Source organism: Lemur catta, chromosome 4, assembly GCF_020740605.2.
Source record: "Lemur catta isolate mLemCat1 chromosome 4, mLemCat1.pri, whole genome shotgun sequence".
NCBI lineage: Eukaryota > Metazoa > Chordata > Mammalia > Primates > Lemuridae > Lemur > Lemur catta.
The window spans coordinates 73,089,812-73,111,260 of NC_059131.1; the positions used below are offsets into that span (position 1 = coordinate 73,089,812).

Here is a 21,449-nt window from a genome sequence, read left to right on the forward strand (position 1 = left end):
GCTCTCCCTGTAAAGGGAGGACTGGATATTTTTGACAATATTTTATAACATAGCAGATCTGGATACTCACCTCCACCCTCCCCCCTGCCCCAGGCTTGTTTAGTTACTTGGCTGAATTATTTCCGTTAAGTCCATTTACCCTGAAGTGTGCAACCTCAGATGTTCCTTCTCAGAGAGAGCACAGTCTGGGCATGTGTAGTCACCTTGACTCTTCCCTCTAATCCCAAAGACAGTGGTTTTGATAGGGCTCTCTTTTACTGTTTCTTTTCCTGATCTCCTTGGAAAATTTCTAGTGGGTCTGCCTTTATTGCTACCATATCCTGCTAGTAGCACCCACTAATTAGCTAGGTAACCTCTTTGACAATGCTCTGGGACATAAGGTACTGCATAGTTCAATCCAATTCAGGCTCCTGTACAGTATCTTTTTTTTTTAGTACAGTATCTTTGAGGCTTGTTGTAACCCTAGGACTCTTATTAGCTGCCTCCCTTGTTCTCAGTACTTTTTGTTGATCTTCCCTTTTATTTGTTGCACTGCCGTCCACTGCTCTTTCATTCTGTTCTAAACAAAGTCAGTCCCTTTAAGGAGTGGTATGGAGCTGTTTTTATGGCCTGCCATTCCCACCAGACAGAACCTCAGTGCTGTTGCTCCAAAGCTACAGATGGGGATTGTAACCTGCTTGTCTAGGTGTGATACCCGTGGTCTATAATGGTGATAGTCCCTGGTCTTTTCTACTTGCATATAACCTTTACCCTAAGAGTAAGCTGGGGCAAAAGCAATTGAGGCCCAGTATTCTCAGTCTGCCATTATTGGGTTAGAGTTTCTGTGCTACAAGTGGGTACTGGTTATAGGAAGGAGCTCCAGACTTCTTGGCTACTCTTGCTTGGAAAAGAGCTTCTGGAACACAGAGCTTGGGGGAATGAGAAATGCTGGTAGTCTAATCTTCCATGGGATAAATTGTAGCCCAAGATTGGGAACTAGAGAGAGAGGAAGTGGGGTCATGGCCCAAACGCCACAGAGACTGTCTTACCAAGATTTAGTAGATTTTCTTGAATAAATGTTTTTGTTAGATGTATGTTCTTATGACAATTTTCAGAGACTTAAAAACTTTAAAAAAAAATTAAAAGTAATAGTTGTTTTATTGCAGAGTCAGTGGAGTTCCTTACGTTATCATGCCAAAAGTGTTTCCTGATTTCTTTTTAATGAATGTCTTAAAATACAAGCAATCAGGACCCTTCAAATAAGGCAGTATGTTCACAACCTGAAATAGCTTTCTGCTGCCATCAGTTAATTAAACATAAACGTGCAGCATCCAGAATAAATAAGCAGTTCTTTAATAGTTATTTAAATATATTCCAGAAGAGTGTGCAATTCATTTACAAGTGCAGTGTGTTACACCAGTAAATGTTACTTGACCTGTTGTAAATAATGCTGATCAAGAATTAGTCTTGAAATAGTTTTTGAATTTCTATTTCTAATTCAGTACATTAAAAAACACAATTATGAATGGTATAAAGACGTAAGAATCATATTGCGATAAAATCAATCTCAAAAATAGAGAATACAGACCTTTCCCAGATATTTAAGAACTCAGTTTTCCTCAACTTAAACATGATGCCACACATAAAATCGTAAAGATGCTTTTCAGTGTGATGTAACTGTATAAAACCCCAGCATGTAGTAGATGACTTATGTATCGAAATCAATAAAATTTAGAAAACACATTTAAATCTGAAGCAGAAATATATAACTGAGCTCTAATCATCGTCAGAGTCTGAATCATATTTCTTTCCTCGGATAGTTTTCTTTTCCAGCTTTGTAAAGTTTGTTCCAAATTTCTTTTGGTTCTGAAATGGTGGCTCCATTAAATTTCCACTAAAAATAAAAAAGAAATCAAAAGGCTTTTTATTCTTTATGCTTTAGTACAGTTGGCATACTAAGCTGCATAAAAATCTATTTTTTCTTCCTCCCTATAACATATAGAGTGAAATTTCTTTGAAATGCTGGTGTCAAGAAAAAGGTATAGTATGCATATTAAACCTTATTAGATTTAAACCTTACTTTGTACTAGTAAGTGGTTTCCGTGTTTTTTCCTCATCTTATCATTACCAATTAAAATTTTACAGAATGTGCCAATAGAATTTCTGACTGAAAAGCAGAGCAGGAAGTCAGAGCATTTTGGTTTCGTTGGTTCTGGATATGCTGAAGCTGTGTTAGATATTCTTTTTATTCTGAGAATGACCTAGACGTTGCTCTATTTTTCATACCCTGCCATGACTGGATTGATCTTGTTTAACATTTAACATGTCTTAATGTTTCAATCTCTCCAGATATCAGCAAAACTCATGGAATTCATTATCATTAACCTAGAATTGATATGAAACTCTTTTGCAATGATGCTTGAGAAATAAGTGATATGGAACAATTTCATTTTTCAAAAATATTGCGGGAATATTCCTAGCCCCCAGATATTGGTTTTGAAAGATCACATGCCACTGAAAAGAAGCATGGCTCCTTGGAGAAACAGCTGATTCCAGGGAGAGTACAATGTAAGCCCCACTAAAACATCTTGTTTGTACCAAAATGGGGTCAAAAAATTATGGGGACATGTCAAAAAAACACAGAGGCCAGCATGAAAAGGGCTTTCAAAGGGCAACCTGAGGTTCAAAGTAAATAATAATGGTAACAGCCTACAATCTACTGAATAAAAGAATGCATAGCCCATAGTAATAGAACTAAGAAAGTAAATAAATGTGGGAAATGGAAAAGTTCTTCATTAAATCACCATTTGGCCTGATAACGAAATGCTTGACCTAGTGTTCGGTTATCATCAGAAATGAGGCAAACCATGACATGACTCCTGATATGATACACCAAGGAGGGAGGATACATCTCTTCCATAATGTGGCTGTCAAAAATGCATAACCTGAATCTAATTTCGAGGAAGTATTATTAGACAACGCCTAATTTGCCCCAGGAATGTTCTATAAAGTAAATAGCTTGTACTCTTCAAAACGCCGAAGTCTTGATAAACAGTAACAAATTGGTGCAGGTTAATGGAAACTAAAGACACATAACTAAATGTGACACATTATTCTGATATGGAGGACATTATTGGGACAATGGTAAAATCTGAGTAAGGGCTGTAAATTACACAATAATTCCTATTTTAATAATGGTACTGTGACTATGTTAAAAAAAAAGTCCTTGTTTTTAGGAAATACATATGGAAGTATTCAGGAGTAAAGGGACACCATATGTACAACTACTGCTCAGATGGTTCTGAAAAAATATTTATAGTATCTAGAAAGAGAATGATAAAAGCAAATATAAAATATTTAAAAGTAGGTAATATGGGCAAAGGATATATAAGAATTTCTTGTATTAGTTTGCAAACGGTTTAAAGTTTGAAATCACTTCAAGATATGTAATTTCACTTAATAAATATTTTGTTAATATTAAGAAAATGGAGCCAATATCTACAACATAGGAATGATTTAGGCATGCCTAGGAGAGTAAGAAAATAGAGAAAGGGAAGTGGGGGACAGAAAAGATGAGGGAACGTTCCACTTATTGGAAGGCACCATAACTCTGGAATGATAATTTCACAATTTTACTTGTTATTTCTGCATGTCAAGATCAGGCAAAAAAAAGATGATATGTTCTGATTGTGGAATTAGATAAATTATTTGTGTAGAGAAGTAGACAGATGAATGAGAAATGGAAGTTGGATTTTAGACTGTTTTCAAACAGAGATTGTTCTCTGTAGTAAGTAACATAAGCTAAACATAGATACCTTTTTCTACTTATCAGATTGTGTGAGACAGGAATATCTATATTTAAAAACCTAATGTTTTAAAATATAACCTTCTTTGTAGTTTAGTGGTTTTAATTTTAGTTCATCAAAGGGAATCAATTAAGTCAGTATCACTTTGAGTAGTTGGCTTAAATAGCAGAAAAGTCAATTCTGGAATGCCATTTTAAGTTTCCAGATTAATACAGAATTAATTTCAGTAGTATCTGTTAAGTCAAAAACTTTTATAGTCATGACTCAGTTTTATCTATAAATCTGATTTTGCTGTAAAATCATGTTAATGGACACTTTAAGAAATGTACTATCCTTCGAAAAACTTTATATATCTCAGTCAAAAGGTGTTATTAATTTCATAAATGTTAAGATACAAAAATCTTCTCTATCAACCAGACATGAATTAAAATAATCTATTATTTTGCTAAAAGTTACCTGTAATTAAGAATGTCTGAACAACCGAGCCTCCATTCTAAAGTTTCTGTGGTAAAGTCATCTGTATTTCCTAGGTCAGTAAATCCAACAACATAATCTTGTGTTTTCCCATCTTTTACCAGTGCTAGTGTGGGAATGACTTTGATACGCAGTCTCTCACAAAGGAAAGGTGCTTTTTCCACATTCAGCTTCAAAAACTTGGTCTCAAGGTGTTTCTTGGACAATATCACCAAATGTCTGTCTAGTATTTTACACCTGTAAGTAATACACAGAAAATCAAAAGCTAAAACCACAGATCTCTTTTATTTTAAGATAAACATCATCAGGTACACCTAATTTTATAGTTTTTCCCATTTAAGTCTCACCATTTGGCAGCCAACCTAAGCTTGTGTCAGACGATCTCATTTCCAGATCAGAGGTTAGCTGCCTATGAAAGGAAGGAAAACAATCTAGCATTCTGCAAAGTCAGACTTACCCTAATTATATTAAAAAACAAAATATTCAATATATGCTTTAAGTCATAAAGACAAGTTGTCATGTTTGTGGTAAGAACAAAAAATTAAGATCGTTGTTTCCCTTATGCATGTTTCCTGGCATCTTAAACAGGAAGCTTGAAGAGGGACAAATTTGAACTTGATGGAACTTAGAAGAGACTTTTAAGAATTAGAAATGTGAAGATGGAGGACGAGAAACACCTCCAGCCAGTATCTCTGCAAGAAAGAGAAATTTTAGATGAAAGAGTAAAAAACAGACAAACATAGACTGGATGAGGGTCAGAAGGAAGGGTGCCTGAACCTACAGGAGACTCCACGGGAAGAGGTTGCGGAGCAGAACTGGAAGGAGAAAGGCATTGGCAGGGATTAAGCCTGGAGAGGCTAAGAGACCAGTGAGAAGAGTAGGTGGAGTGGTTAAAATTCCCCTCCCTTGCATCTCGGATTGCTGGTGGGCTCCCGAGCTGCTGGAGAGACTGCTGCCACCAGAGAGCAGAGAGCCTCTTATGGACAGGGCGTCTCCCATCGCAGAGACCCTAGCCCGTTGGAAGGCGCCATACTGCTTCTCTACCCACTGGGTGTCTTTATTCTCCCTGGAAGGGCCTCAACTCCTCAGGATCCATCTTGCTTGTCCACACACATTTCCCAACTCCAGCCCAGACTGCAGAAGCCAGAGGGTCCAGTGGGTCCCAGGAGATCTGCAGGACTCCAGAGCCCAGTCATTCTGGGGGAACTGCCTCCTGGAGAGAGGGTCAGAGACAACTAGCATGCAGTCCTTCCTCCACCTACTCCTTCTTTCTCCCCTTCCCTTCCCCTTCCCCTTCTGCTACCCATGGCTGCCAAGAAAGACAATTTAGCCACCACCCGGAGGCATCCACAGGGCACAGGGCTCGGACCTTTCCTTTTGGGGCCCTGCAGTGGACCAAGGGGTGCTCACACTGTGAGCTCCCTATCCATCGGCCCTTCCTGGTGCTACTTGCCCAGTGACTTCAGCACAGTGGGGCAAAACCCAAGGTGGAAGGACATTGATTCAGCTTGGACACCCCGTGGGTGACTTGGGACCAGCATTCTTCTCCCTGGCATGGACAGGGATTGATCTCTGGGGCCAGGGAACAGGCCTGAGGCCAGATCCCATACACCTAGGTGTCGACTGAATTGCCCAGGGGCACAGAAGGGATATTTGTGAATTAGCCTACTGAGGTATGTGTGCCTTCAGGGGTGGCGGTGCAGAGTGGTTCCCAGCTGCAGTGTGCTCCAGGGGCACTCCTCCACCCAGGAGAGAGCCGCACTCCCAGCTCAGGCCTGGATCCTGGGCAGGGAACCTCCTGGCCCACATCACAGTCATGGGGGAGCTCAGCCGACTTGAGGTCCTCATGCTGGCAGAGGCCCAAGAGAAACTGTGGAATAAGGGAGGGTGGAAAGGAGCGACCAACTCCAGACTGCCAGACTATGGGTCTCAGACAGCCCCATAGTCACACTCAGACTTTCTGGTTGAGTGGGGCCACTTCAGCTGCACCCTGGCAGCTTTGCCCAGAGTTGGGGAACAGACCTTTGACCCCTACTAAAAGCATTTGTGGAGCTAAAGGGCAGTCTCACCCAACACAGCCCCACCCAGCGTCACTCCCCTACCCACCCATGCTGAGGTGGAGAATAAGAACATACCTGGAAGTCACAGAGTCCCACCCACCACATGAGGCACTAGAGTGCCTCTCCAGAGAAACCAGAATTGGTTACAGGACCCGAAAACAACACTGCAGCTTGCTCCTCCCAGCAAGCGCCACCTACTGACAGGGAGGTCAATTTGCACACCCTTTTACTACATTTACTGACTCATCACACAGGGTGTGGTCGAATCTCATCCACAAGCATCACCTACTGGCTCAGAGACTAAACTGGGCATTTCATTATCTAAACGAAAATCCAAAGAAGCAACAGCTGCTACAGATAGGAAGGAATCAGCGAAAGAACTCTGAAAGTATGAAGAATCAAACCGAAAGGACCCCCCAAAAGGGAACACCAGCTTTCTAGTAATGGATTCCAACCAAAATAAGAACACAGAAATGACAGGTGAAGAATTTAGAACATGGATTGTAAGAAAAATCAATGAAATACAAGAGAAAATGGATACTCAACACTAAGAAACCACAAGAAAAATCCAGGAAATGAATGAAAAATTTACTAAAGAAATTGAAATACTGAAGAAAAATCAAATAGAGAACTTCTGGAAATGAAGAATTTATTCAAAGAATTACAAAACACAATGGAAAGCCTCAAGAATAGGCTAGATCAGGCAGAAGAAAGAATCTCAGGGATTGAAAACAACACTTTTCAATTAAACAAGTCAGTTGCAGAGATACAGCAGAGAAATAAGAGAAAAGAGCAAAGTCTACAAAAAATGTGGGATTATATGAAGAGACCTAACATAAGAATCATAGGCATCCCTGAGGGTGAAGAAGAAAATACACAAGGGTTGGATAAACTATTTGAGGATATAATGGAGAACAATTTCCCTGGCCTTGCTAGTAATCTTGATATCCAGGTACAAGAAACTCAAAGGACTCCTGGGAGATTCATTGCAAACAGGAAGATACCATGACACTTAGTCATCAGACTGGCCAAAATAAACACGAAAGTGGCCCTCTTCCAAACCGTAAGGCAAAAACAGCAGGTAACCTACAAAGGAAGACCCATCAGACTAACTGTAGACTTCTCAACTGACACCTTACAAGCAAGAAGGGACTCGGGCCACCTTCTGTCTTCTCAAACAGAATAATGCCCAGCCTAGAACTTTGTATCCTGCAAAACTAAGCTTCATATACAAAGAAGAAATAAAGACCTTCTCAGACAAGCAAAGATTGAAGGAATTCATCAAGACAAGACCTGTCCTCCAGGAAGTACTCAAAACAGCGTTACATACATACGGATCAACACAATAGACACTCACCAGTGTTAAAATCATCCAAAAGCTAAAGGTCAAAGGCCAGATACCCCAATAACTCAAGAGAGAAAACAAAGCAACAAAGTTCAACTCAACAGGATGAACAGAAATGTACCCCACTTATCAATGGAGATACCTCAAAGAGCTAAAAGTACAAATACCATTTGATCAGCAACCTCCCTGCTGGGCATCTACCCAAAGGAAGAAAAGACATTTTATAAAAAAGACATCTGCACTTCAATGTTTATAGCAGCACAATTCATAATTGCAAAAAGATGTGGAAGCCCAAGTGTCCATCAATACATGAGTAGATTAATACAATGTGGTATATGTATACCATGGAGGACTACTACTCAGGCACAAAAAACAATGGTGATCTAGCACCTCTTTTATTATCCTGGATAGAGCTGGAGGCCATGCTACTAAGTGAAGTATCACAAGAATGGAAAAACAAGCACTACATGTACTCACCATCAAGTTGGTACTAATTGATAAACGCTTATGTGCATGTATGGTAGTAACATTCATTGGGTGTTGGGCAGGTGGGGGGGGATGGGCACACTGACACCTAATGGGTGTGGTGCACACTGTTTAGGGGGATGGACATGTTATAGCTCTGACTTGGGTGGGGCAAAGGCAATATATATAATCTAAACATTTGTATCCCTGTAATATTCTGGAAAAAATAAAAGAATTAGAAATGCACACATGGTACCATATTTGAAAGTCATGAAGGCATCAGAGAAAAAATTCTTTACTCCTAATTGTGCAACTCAGTCAGTGAGAAACACATTAAGGTTAAGGGTTACTAAAAATCTTTACACAAATATGGATATTATGGTTCTAAAGAAATGACAAATGAAAAGTAAATACTAGTAACTTTTATAAGCCATATTCTATTGAAGAGGAAAATGGGAGGAACAGTTTTTTAAAGTAAAATCTATTTCAAACTGGTCAATCCTCTAGTGTTTTTGAAACAGACTGTTGTAACACTCTTTTAGACCAGTGGTTCTTAATTCCAGGTGTTCATTACAATCAACTTTTAATATACGAATGAATCAAAATTCTTTGCTTTGGAGTCAGGAAACATACAGGTGATTCTTATGCCCAATAAAGTTTGAGAACTACTGCTTTAGATGACCAACACATGAAACACTTCAAGGTTGTTTTTTATGAGTAAGCTCTTTGTGCAGTTAAGTGTAGTTCTTTCTGAACTAGGTTTGGGTTCAACAAAAGTTTCTTGTAACATTGATGCTTTATTACATTTCCCCTGAATGTATCTTTTCGTATGCGATGCTTTAGGTTTAGTAATGAGATTTCAGTGAAAAATGGCAACAGGGAACAAATTAATAAATGGTTTTTAAATGAAGCTCAAAACAAATGATAAATGAGTCTTTATATGAGAAATATGTCCCCGAAGATTTGTACATAAATCAACTCCATGCTTTAACTGGAGTAAGGAATGTATTTTAAATAAGTTTATGATTCTACCATTTGTCAGTTAATCCATTTTTAAAAATCAGAAGCAGCAGTCATGGTGTAAATAGCATCAGGCTTAAAACATGGGTTCAAATCCCTCTTTTATCATTTAATAGCTGAGTGGTATTAGGTAAGTCACTTAATCTCTCCAAGTCTTTACACCCATGAAATACAGGAATTATAATACCTGCTTCAAAAAGTTATTATGCACTGGGCACGGTGGCACAGGCCTGTAACCCTAGTGCTCTGGGAGGCTGAGGCAGGAGGATAGCTTGAGCCCAGGAGTTTGAGAACCAGCCTGAACAAGAGTGAGACCCCCATCTCTACTAAAAATAGAAAAATTAGTGGACGCAGAGGAGTGCACCTATAGTCCCAGCTACCTGGGAGGCTGAGGCAGGAGGATTGCTTGAGCCAAGGAGTTTGAGGTTGCAGTGAGCTATCATGATGCCACTGCACTCTAGCCTGGGCGACAGAGCAAGACTCTGTCTCAAAAAAAAAAAAAAGTTATTGTGAATGTTCCAGAGATAATATACACGAAACTATCCAGCCTACTACATGCTAAGAACTTTGCTAGATACATAAAAATTAACAGAATGATCTGAATTTTTATTTTTCAGTTCTGTTTGAAAGCAAGTATTCCTGGTGCTTCACGGTTTATACATACGTCAATATATTTACTGACCACCTACTATGTGTTATTATTGCTGTAGGGCTACAACCCAGAGCACTGTGGGGCACAATGCAGATAAACACTCTGCCTTTACAAAATTAACAATCTACTTGGGGAAGACATACAGTAAGTGAAAAAACAGCATCAATCTTATATACTGATATCAATGTATCACCTTGTCATATATGCCAGAGGTTGGCAACTTAGGAAATGTGTGCCAATGGGAGATAATAGTATACCATGAGAGCAGGAGGTTTCTCTGATACCCCTCACCCTTCCTAATCCCTTCTCTCACTTTTCCTCATAGGAGATTTCATCATCTCAATATTTTCATTTTTATTCTTTTTTTTTTTTTTTTTTTTTTATATATATATATTTTTTTATTTCAGCTCATCATGGGGGTACATAAGTTTAGGTTATATACATTTTCCGTGTCCCACCCATCCCCCCGAGTCAGAGTCCCAAGCGCGTCCGTTCTCATTCTCCCGACAGTGCACCTGGCACTCATCATGTAGTCATACCTCCATCCCCTCCCCCCCCCCCGATTTTTATTCTTAGTCAATGAATTCCAGGCAATCAATCCTTGACAGGCGTTAACTAATAAAAAGCTGTTGGGTTGTGAAGTCTAAGGCAAATGCTGGGCAGGCTACAGAAATGAGAGAAGAGGGCAGGGCTGAGACAACAGTGAGTCACAGCGTCTCTACACCTACAGTGTATATCTGTCTAAGGGAGGCAGCTGCTACTCAACACCAGAAAACTGCTATCATAACTCCAGGTTTGCTATTAATAAGTTTTCTGATTTTTTAAAGAAAAATTCTGGAATGGGAATATTTTAAAAATGGGATATCTGTGAACTTTCAGATTTTGGCAATTAATCAAATTTGTGGGCTTCCCCCATAAAAAGAAAGGCTTGAGTCCTCTGGTTTAAGATGTAACCTCTATTTTCATTTTATAAGGGAACTATACTTTCTTAGATTTCGCAGCCCTGGGTTGGTCTAAGAGAGATCACTTCTTCTTCCAACCAAGCCTGGCAGATCCCACTATGCTTCTGAAGAAAGCCTTGGTCAAGCCATTGTCTCCCTACCAGAGTTACTAGCTGAGAGAGGAGTGACTGAATGAACACTAACTTTGAAAGGTTGTTTGCCCCCTATTCTCATGTCATAATAGTGAGGGGAAAAAAGCAGAAATAATTATCATTGCACAGTAAGAATTTAAAGTGTACATTTGGAAGATGTTTTTAAAGTTAGCTAGTGAAAATATAAGATAATTCAGAAAATATAAGCCACTTATATGGGAATATTATTTTCAATAATATTCATTGATACTTTTGCATGTTACTGGTCTTTAAGATAATCTTTAAAATAATTGCTTAATGCTAACATACTGAAAAGGACATTAAATGACATACTAGAGTATAATGAAACAACTTAGGAAGTTGTTCCTTTTAGTTTTCTAATTTCCCTATTAAGCCAGTGTATCTCTATCTAAATACTTCATCATTTTTTTTTTTTAAAGCATGGTAGAAACAAAGTTACCTGAATGTGGAATCTCTGTAGAAATGGCAAACCACTTTTTTACTCTCCTTGACTTCTTGAAAAAAGTCTCTCTCACTAGGGATCTCTCTGTATTCCCCATGTCCTTTAGAAAGCCATTCCTAATTTGGAAAGAAGTGAAATATTATTACACATGTAAAATATATCTCTTTCAGTACCACTTGACATTTTAAGTGTCCAAAATCACCATAATATTTTGTAATGGAGTTGATTTATCTTGTAGAGAAATGAATTCCTTTTAGCAGTTTACTATCCTGTGTTTCTAGTGTCAATGCCAAGCTAAGCTATGGGTAGTGACTATCTCCACAGCATGGCTTGAATTTAAGATAATTACCTGTTTCGATAACTTAAAACATTTATTTTCTCAGAACTTCCAATATAAAAACTTAGACTCAAGAGACTTAGAATGTAAATATCCATTTAACTCTTAACTCTATCCATGCCTTCTTAAAACCATAAGCATTTGATCCAAGTTATGACAAAATGTTAAAAAATAATGCTCATGAGATAAAGCCGGTCAGTCGTGGGGAGAGGAAGAGGTTACCATATGTCTGAAGCTCAAGAGCCTTGTCTGCTTTTAATGACTACCTCAGAGAAGCAGGTACCTCTTCCACACTGGCCACCAATGGACAGTGTCCCTGGAAGAAAAAGTAGTCTACTCACATGGTTTCCAGAACTAACAAAGATCTTACATCAAATCCCACTTCCCGAGTCAATACCTGAACCTCTCATCAACCAAGTCTGACGGACCTTTCAGATTCTTGAACCTTTCCAGTCAGTAGCATGAAGTTTATCACTTCGACTAGAAGCTCATTTCCTCTATCAGTCAACTAGTTTTAATAAAAAGGAACATTAGGCTTGCAGGCAGAAGTCACAGATTTGAATACCTGTTCTACCACTTATTAGGCTGTGAATTCTAATAACCTTTCTGAGCCTCAATTTCCTCATTTGGAAAGTGGAGATGTAAAGCAACTATCCCACTGGGTTGTTATGAAAATGAAATAAGACAGTCTACAAGAAGATGCCTAAAACGGCATCTGGCATATGTGCTTAACAAGCATCTACTATCTAATTTTTAGAAAGGTCTTCTCACACTGAACAATACACCCCTAACTTTGGTCTGTGGATCCTAGCTTGGACTAAGATTAGAGAAAAACATTTTAATTTCTCTTTCACATGCCACTCCTTTAAATATCACATCTTGCCTAAGTCTTCCCTTCTCCAAATTGAACATTTCCAGTTCCTTTTAACTGTTTCTCATACAAAAAGATTTCTAGACTTCTTACTCTCTCTGGATGTCCTCTGAATATACTCTAATTCACCCGTGTCTTTTTCAAATGTGGCAGGGGTCTAAATCCAGCCCTCCAGAAGTGGTCCAACCAAAAAGGGCCAGGAGTGCCATCTTCCTTCCTCCTTTAGACTTCAGCTAACATGGCCCAAATTATGTTAATTTTTGGTAACCAGTTCACATCAGTTTACGTTAAGCTGACACTCACAGAAGGCCCTGATATTTTTTCCTTATGTGAAATTTCTATACATGGTTTAAACTCACAAATACAATTCCTCAATGATATGTTACATTTCATGACTGCTTTCTTGCCTCACCAATAATATGGGTCTTTAAAATTATTTGCTTTTTAAAAAGCTGCTATTTCTTTTCATTATTTTTTTCTCATGTGTTTAATCAAGAGGCTGAAGACCTGACAACCTGTCCAAGTTCCTTTGAGGGAGGGTGTGCCCACTATGAACCTCCACCAATGCTCAGTACCCCTCCTCAGACACGTGCCACACTTCTGCGCTCTTAGCATAGCTAGTTGCTAAATAGAATCAAGCAGGATGAGCCTACTTGAGCCATGGCAGCTGGGCAGCACCTGGCTCTCACTCAGTAGCTGTCACTCAAGCCTCTGCTGGGCTCTTCCTATTTCTCATTTTGTGTCCCTGCTCCCTACCTAAGTGCTGCAGCTCTAGTTGCCATCACAGTAGGAGGGTGCTTGGTTGACCGAGGAATACAGATTAGCATAGGCCTATTAAGTGTTGAGTATAAGTTACTGTATGCATTGTTTTCCCAATACCCTTGTGGATCAGATAATCAAAATTACTGTAATCTACAGTACTCTTTCAAAGAGTATCTGTACAAACAGATCAGCCTGAGCAAGGAGTTTGAGATCAGCCTGAGCAAGAGCAAGACTCCATCTCTATAAAAAAAAATAGAAAAATTAGCCGGGTGTGGTGGCATGCACCTGTAGTCCCAGGTACTCAGGAGGCTGAGGCAGGAAGATAGCTTGAGCCCAGGAGTTGGAGGTTGCAGTGAGCTATGATGACACCACTGCACTCTAATCAGAGTGAAAGAGCAAGACTATCTCAAAAAAACAAACAAACAAAAACAATGAAAGTTCCAAAATAAGTCCCAAGTTAATCCATGACAAATTCACTTTAAATTGATTTATATGTTAATAATAAAAATGTCCTAAAGCCAGCCCACCTCTGTTAGTTTTTAATTGTAAATAGACTATTGTTTCAAACTTCTGAAAACTTCCTTTACAGCATTATTTAACATATGTTCCTTATAAATCAGGTGCATTCAGTCTTTCCCCCAAAATATCCTAGTTATGAAAAATTATCTTTATAATCTGTTTTTATTTAAATTTTTAATGAAATTTTTTTAGAGACAGGGTCTCACTCTGTTGCCCAGGCTAGAGTGCAGTGGTGCAATCATAGCTCACTGCAGCCTTGAACTCCTGGTCTCAAATGATCCTCCTGCCTCAGCCTCTCAAGCAGCTTTGGACCACAGGTGTGTGCCACCAGCCCCGGCTAATTTTTAAAAATTTTTTTTATAGACATAGGGTCTTGCTATGTTGCTCAGGCTGGTCGTGAACTCCTGGCCTCAAGTGATCCTCCTGAGTCGGCCTCCCAAAGCATTGGGGTTATAGGGCTGAGCCATTGTGTGTGGCCTGAAAAATTATTTTCAGTTGCACATTAGTAATTAGTAGTGTACTTAACTGTAATCATGAAATGATTTTGTGGCAGAACCTAAACATTTATTACCTTAAATCCCAATAATCTATCCTCTGCTTACTATTAGCATTATATTAAGGAAAGCAGGCTATTTTCTAAAATAGGGTACATTTTAAAGCCATATAATATATGCTATTTTAGAAAACTAAAAATACAAAAACTAGAATTCACTCATATTATGAAAGATTCTGTCCTTTTTATAGAAACTCTTCTAAGCATTGAGGGTGTAACACATTATCAAAGGGATACTAAAAAGAATAGCACAAACAAAACTCTCTGTTTCTTCAGAAAAGTTAAAGCTCATGTTTTAGTCACAGCCAACTGAAGAGGAACCAGAGGTCGTGATAATGTATTTCTATGTAACTTAACCCAATGGAAACATTTTTTAATCAAAACTCAATTTACAGAATTTAAGCCAGTGGTTTTGATTGGAGTCTACAACTACAAGTTTATTCCACACTCACACTCTAAGCAGCTAACAAGGACAGAGCTGTGGCTACCTTTGTTTGTGACCTAGCATGCATTCTTTTGAATAAATATGCCATATAATTAAACATTACATTAGAAATGCCTGAAATACTTTCTTCAATATAAATTGACTTAACAGCCCTTATCTAATATGTCTTATCCCATTTGCTTTGAAAACAGCTAAATTATGATGGTCTTTACTACTTACCTGAAAGGGAAATCAAAGACTCCCTGGCTCTCCCAGTGCTCTTCCTACACCACTATCCCCTTAACCAAACAAATCCAAGCTCAGAAAACAATCTTGAACAGATCTTTCTTTTACTTGAATACGGATTAACATACTGATGGGGCGTTAGTTTGGAATGTGTCTTTAAAACACGTTTTTTTTCTCAGCCAATTTTTAAAAGTAAAACTCTGAATTCAAAAAAATCCTAAAAATGAGGAACAAAATGTAACTACTACAGCACATGTATATATAAGTTGTTAGGAGCATACTGTTATAGCAATTTCAGAAAGCAGGGCAGAGAGGTTACTTGTTTCTGCTGTTGAGCCTTCCTTAGTGCCTCAAGTCTCTTTTCTTTGAGGCGTTCCAATTCATCCTCATCCATCTGATCCAGTTTCTGAATTTCAGAATCCAAATGTTCTTCCACTAATTTGGTAGTCTGAAGCAACTGATTCTCCAGGACTTTTGAAAACATGTCTACAGATGCATCTGCTTCCATTCTTCTAAATGGTACAGTTCAGCCTTGGTGCTGGGGAGGTTTCCAAAATTAAAACAAACAAAAAAATGCAAACAATAAGCAAAGTTTTCTCCTCCATTTTCAAAAATTTAACAGGTATATAATGTGTACGCCATGGAGCATTCTGCTGACATCCATCCAGGCACTTGATGTTGAACTCAGAATTTTAATTAAAATGTTTTTAAATTTAATTTTCAACAGTTTCTAGTCAAACCAGTCTAAAACTATTTATAGCAAATTTTGGGTGCTTCTGACCTAGTTTGTGTTTTACTATACTAAAACAAAGACAAGTCTTTAAGACCATCACCAGACCACAGAGAAATGAGTTGTGGAATTATACCTAGTGATACATATACTGACAATCAGTGTTCTTTACCAAAGAAAAAGGGAAACAAAGCAGAAAAAACTGTGAACAATGGTAAGGTATAACTAATGAGGTTTTACCTATACATATATATATATTAAACTTTACTTCAACACAGAGTAGAGTAAAACACAGGATTTTCTATGGTCATTGCGCAAATGAGTTTCATTTAATTCCCAAGACATCTTATTATAATTTATGTAAAGAACAATGCCTGGTGTTCCATGAGCATTAAGGTCCATTCCTGTTCTCCTATTACCTAACAAAAAAAAAAAAAAAAACCTATGAGGCCGCAAAAATTGATACTGGTTTGAATATACTGACACTTAGAATAACTTTGAAGTAAAACAATGTAATACTCCAAATATTTTTTAAGTGTTTATTTTTTATCATCATTACTCATCTGTGTAAAATAAGAGTTTTAAAACACAACTTAGATTAGAAAGGAAGATCTCAATTATAGTCATACATCACTTAATGACAGGGATACATTCTGAGAAATGCGTCGTTTGGTGATTTCATCATTTGGGAACATCACAGAGTGTACTTACACAAACCTAGAGGGTACAGCCTCCTACACACTTAGGCTATATGGTATAGCCTATCACTCCCAGGCTACAAACCTGTACAGCATGTTACTGTACTAAGTACTGTAGGCAACTAACACAATGGTAAGCATTTGTGTATGCACCCATATCTAAACATAGAGAAGAACAGTAAAAATACACCATTATAATTTCACAGGACTGAAATGTCCTTGTGTAGCACATGACTACACATTCTAAAAGACATGGAGTATTTTCTGCTAGCAACAGAGGGCAGTTTTATGTGTGTTCCTGGGTTATTACCACAGAAATATTATTTATAATTTGTCTACCAAAGCAGGAAGCTGTTTTGCAAATACTACCGAAGCACCTTAAATATCTGAATAAACTGTGAATTCATTCATTTAGCTTCTGACATGGATCCTGGCCTACACAGACCCTCTATAAATGCTGAACTAACAAGAAATATTCTTCTTGTAAACTTCACATCTGATTCCTTTTTCTTTACAGGAAAAGCAGCTGAAAAGCATACTTGATTTCATCTTTGTATTTCCAGAGCTAGCAGTGCTTAGAACACAGCAGGTACTTAATAAATATGTATTTAATGTTGAACGAACATACGCCAAACTTGGGTTCAAATTACTGTATTGTCAGGTTTCAAAAGTATTTGAGTTTAAAAAACCAAATTGAGGTTGGGCACAGTGGCTCACGCCTGTAATCCCACCACTTTGGGAGACCAATTGCTTGACGCCAGCAATTCGAGACTAGCTTGGGCAACACAGCGAGACCCTGTCTCTGAAAAAATTTAAAAAACCCTGCAAGCTCCTCATAAGTGGCACAAAACTGGAAAGGAACTGTTTGTAAAATACAGTAAAAGATTTCCACACTCTCTACGTCCCAAGAAAAACGTAAGATTGTTACGCTCAGGGCAGGGGCTAGATGGAGAAAATAAGACACTGACTTGCATGTCAGAACCTGTTCTTACCAGGGACATAGCGGAGCTCATCCTTGGAGTTTTATAGGATGAGCCCAGCATTTAATTTTGGGATAACTGGGAATAGAGGCTATTAACCAGAGCTGTTCTGGGTGCAAGTGTTGGTGGCTACCGCGTAGAGAAAGGGGTAAGTTGATGGTGTAGCGGCCCTGCCAACTTTTCATTCTTCAAACCACAGCCTCTGATTCTTCCTTTTTACAGCTTAGCTGGAGGGGTGGGAAGGGACACAGCGAGTTCTCGAATTCCCTAACCATTTTTTTGAAATCCTTACAGGTACCCGTCAAAACAACCAAGGGGTCTCCTCCTTAACTTCACCCAGGTACCTTCCTAAGAGTATTCTTGCCACTCTCGGAGCCCTGCGGGACACAGCAGGGCACAGTTCCGGCGGCCCAGACTCCAACGCCTCCTAGGGCGCATGCGCCGGAGCCGCCGCCGGGACACGGACACCGGCGTCGGGGCCGCGCCCCTCCCCCGCCCCGGCCGGAGTTGAGCAGCGGTAATATGGACCAGCACAGGGACGTGGTGACAGGTCTTTCCACACCACCCTCTGCCTTACCTGAGCTCTCGGTGATGCCTCAACAGTGAGGGAACAGCAGCTCCAAAAGAACGGTCCACTCTGGCTTCAACCTTGCAATAGCTGCCAGCGGCTGCGAACCGGCCGTCACTTCCGCCTTCTCATTGGCTGCGGATCTCACGCGATACCACTTTCGACACCCGAGCAAGGGGCGGTCGGGTGTGCGGCGAGCGCTTCTGCGCGTGCGCCTTTCCCCGGCAACCCGGAACCCGGGGCTTCGCCTACCCGCGGGTAAACTTCGGGGTTGGAAGGCCGCTAAATATACTGGAAGTTGTAGTTTGTTAGTGCGCAGGCTGCAGTTGTCGGGCTTTCTTAGGCACTGTGCCCCAGTGCTCATAACATTAAATTGTAAATGACATAGCTACGATCCTTGCTCAGGAGTGACGCTCAAACTTCGTTTCCATCCTCAAACTGTTGATTGAACATTTTCCTTTTTTCTAAAGTTGTGCCCAAACTTATACAACACAGTGGATTTTTGGGTGGTTAAAACCTGTATCACCTCCTAGATCCAGATAAAGAACATTTTCACCACCCCAGTATGTTCCCTCCCTAAACAGAAATTTTAAGGAGTTCCTCTTGCTTTGAATATAAAGATTAAGACTTATATGAGGAAATTGGTGGGTATGCTCTTGTATGTTTTCTTTAGTGACTGTACATACTTAATAATCCATGGACATTACTGAGAGGTCCCAATTTTATCCTGGATTTACCCTCGGGAACCCCAGAGGGCTCATTATTGGTACATTTTGGTCCTTTACTGAACTTGGTGCAGCTGAGAATACAAAGGTATAAGGGAAGCTTGAGGCCTGCTGCTCAACCGAATGCCAGTACCCCAAAGCCTGCGTTCACCCGCGGGGAGGGGCCTGACGTGAGGCATTGACAACCTCATTGTCCACCTCCGGGGTCTAGAACCTGGAAACTGCGCGGGCATTGGCGCGCGGCGGACGCTTGTGGGCAGGGGGCGCTAGGGCTCCTGCCTGGCCGGTCGGGCCACTAGAGACGCTCTACCCGAAGCGCCGCTCTCGATGAGCCGCGCCCTGCGTCCTCACGCCGAGGCGGCCGGGCGATGCGCTTGCGCACTGACCGTTCACACCATATGTGCCCTGTTCCAGTGCGCGGGTCTGTGGAGAGCCGGGTGCGAGCGGCGGCAGCGCGGTGGGAACGGTGCCGAGCGGAGACCGGAGTCGGCCGGGGGGCAGTCGGTCTGTGAGAGACCGAATAGAGGGGCTGGGGCCACGAGCGCCTCTGACAAGCGATGGGGAAGAAACAGAAAAACAAGAGCGAAGACAGGTAGCCACTGGTTGGTTCTGTACCGCGGCGGCCGCCGCGGCTCCTTGGGGTGCGCGGGTCCCGCCGGCGCGGGGTGCGACCGGGTCGACGCTCGCGAGGAGTCTCGCGGGGCGCCAGGGCTGGGCCCACAGTGGGCGGCGCGGGTCCAAGACCCCAGGGCCGGGCGGGCGCCTAGGGCCTTGGCAGCTGCCAGGTCCTCCCAGCCGAGGCTTAGACCTGCCGCTGCCCCTTCCCCGGCCTGAGGAGCGGGTCAGTGGCCTGAGGGTTCCCGGCCGCGCGGGGAGTGCTTCAAGCAGTTCCTCTGGGCCGGGGGCGGACCGGCCAGCGTGGCCCGGGGAGTTGTTTTTTTCGGCGCTACTGTTAGAGAGGGTCGGGCAGTTCTTTTTATGCCTTTTGTACCTGTGAACACTTGGGAGAGAAAGAGGTCTTAATCTGACGTATATGCCGCCAGGTTTTTCTACTCGCTGACCTGCTCAGGTACGTTTTAGTTATGGGAAGGTGTTTGGCAGCTCACTCTCAATCTCATTTGGATACAGTTCTCATTTATTTAAGGGCAGATTGTCCAGACCCTATGCTTTTCGATTTCCTTCTTCCGGCCTGCTTTTTGGTTATTTCTTTCCTTTCTAGCCCTCCCCTAAGAAGGGAGGAGGAGGAGGAGATGAAACCAACCTAGGTTGCTTCTTTCTGTTTAAAAAGCTTTTCGCGGGAGGGAGTGGAAGGGAATATGTGAGTTAACTTACCCAGAGATTTTTGGAACATTTCTACGTGTCACATTCGATAGAGTTCTTTTTCCCCTTTTCACTGAGAGTTTACTTCCTGGGAGTGAACAACATCTGTTACTTTTCTACCTTTGTACATTACCCACGAAACTTAGTTTTAAATACTAGGTGGAGAGTAAGAAAAAACCCCAAAACTAGTGCTAGTTTATCAGTTTGACTCAAAACCGATAATGTGGTCTTGGAGTTAAGATTACTAATTCTATTTGGAATCCTGAATTGTTTCTTCACCTAGCACTTATGTAGGTAAATGAGTGGAATTAAAAGACAACAAGGATAGTCTTGTATTTCAGTTTTAGGTCTGTTGGAGGAAGTTAATTGGTTTGGAGAATAGAATTTATTGTTAATCAAACCAGATGAATAAGAAAAAATAAGCAGAATTGTGAGTGCTGTAGTGGAACAGAGATTTCTGCACTTCTGACAGAAATTTTTGATGCACAGCATACTTTTTTCCTTGCTGAAATTTTTAAACGTATACAAAAAATAGTATAAATAAAGCTTCATGTATCAATTACCTGGACGCACGCATTGTTAGCACTTGACCGATTCTATTTCATCCACCTGCTAGATGTTCTAAAGCAGATTTCAGTAGCCTTTTATAAATCCATCAGGTGTATCTGAAAGATAAACACTTAAACCTCCCCCACAAGCACAGTATCGTCATCAAGCCTAAGCAATATTAACTATGATTTCTTAAATTTTATCTTATATCCAGTCAGTTTTCTAATTTCTCTATTATTAAAACAAAAATCTTTTTCAAGTTGTTTGGTTCAGGATTACACAAATCTGTTCTTTAAATTAAAAAAAAAACCCATGTATGTGTTATTATTCCAGTTTTTACTTTCCATGCTCTTTCACAATGTAAAAAAGCCATTGCAAGGGGAAATGTTTACTGTTTTTTTGTATTTTTAGAGAAAAGTGAATTTCTGTTACTGATTTATAGAGATTTTCATTGGTTTGGTAGTGTAGAAGGAATGCTACTGGGTTTTTTTCCCTTTCAAACTAATCTGTAGTCTTTATTTTTGGCTCATGTTGAAAGGAAAGTGGTGGCAATGTAATAAAACATTGTACACCAATATAAACGTGTGTTTTTAAAACTATATATATATATACTTTATGGATTCCTTTACAGGAATACCTTTCAAATTATATCTAAGAAATTCTTAGGTGTAGCAGAGGGTCCGCATTTGACCAGAACTGTATGGCTTTTTTGTTTTGGTATTCCGAATGAGAAATTGAGAGTTGGAGGGGGGCAAGTTCCACTGCTCTGTGAGTTTGCTTTTTCCCTTTGTATATTTATATATTGCTTTC

General features: G+C 40.2%; 2 protein-coding genes and 1 long non-coding RNA gene across 5 annotated transcripts in view; 2 read left to right on the top strand and 1 right to left on the bottom strand.

Moving 5' to 3' along the window:
- Positions 1-18,613, top strand: part of LOC123637247 — a 34,903-nt gene extending 16,290 nt beyond the window's left edge. For 2 of the 3 annotated variants that reach the window (XR_006734776.1, XR_006734778.1), the window contains exons 3-4: positions 17,015-17,086; positions 17,772-18,613. This is a non-coding gene — a long non-coding RNA (uncharacterized LOC123637247). Of the gene's footprint in view, positions 1-1,981; positions 2,019-17,014; positions 17,087-17,771 lie in introns of all 3 variants that reach the window. The other variant, XR_006734777.1, reaches the window with a different exon arrangement.
- Positions 1,312-18,283, bottom strand: TXNDC9 (thioredoxin domain containing 9). The gene is made up of 5 exons (XM_045550233.1): positions 18,055-18,283; positions 15,389-15,607; positions 11,355-11,473; positions 4,242-4,496; positions 1,312-1,873 (listed from the first exon to the last, which is right to left on the bottom strand). Exons 2-5 carry the CDS (start codon positions 15,575-15,577, stop codon positions 1,756-1,758), a joined length of 681 nt encoding a protein of 226 aa, XP_045406189.1. The 5' UTR covers positions 15,578-15,607; positions 18,055-18,283; the 3' UTR covers positions 1,312-1,755.
- Positions 18,614-19,130: 517 nt separating the features above from the next.
- EIF5B (eukaryotic translation initiation factor 5B) overlaps positions 19,131-21,449 on the top strand; it is a 69,974-nt gene continuing 67,655 nt past the window's right edge. The window contains exon 1 of the mRNA XM_045550232.1: positions 19,131-19,362. Within this exon, the coding sequence (XP_045406188.1) occupies positions 19,328-19,362 (35 nt within the window). The 5' untranslated portion in view covers positions 19,131-19,327. The remainder of the gene's footprint in view (positions 19,363-21,449) is intronic.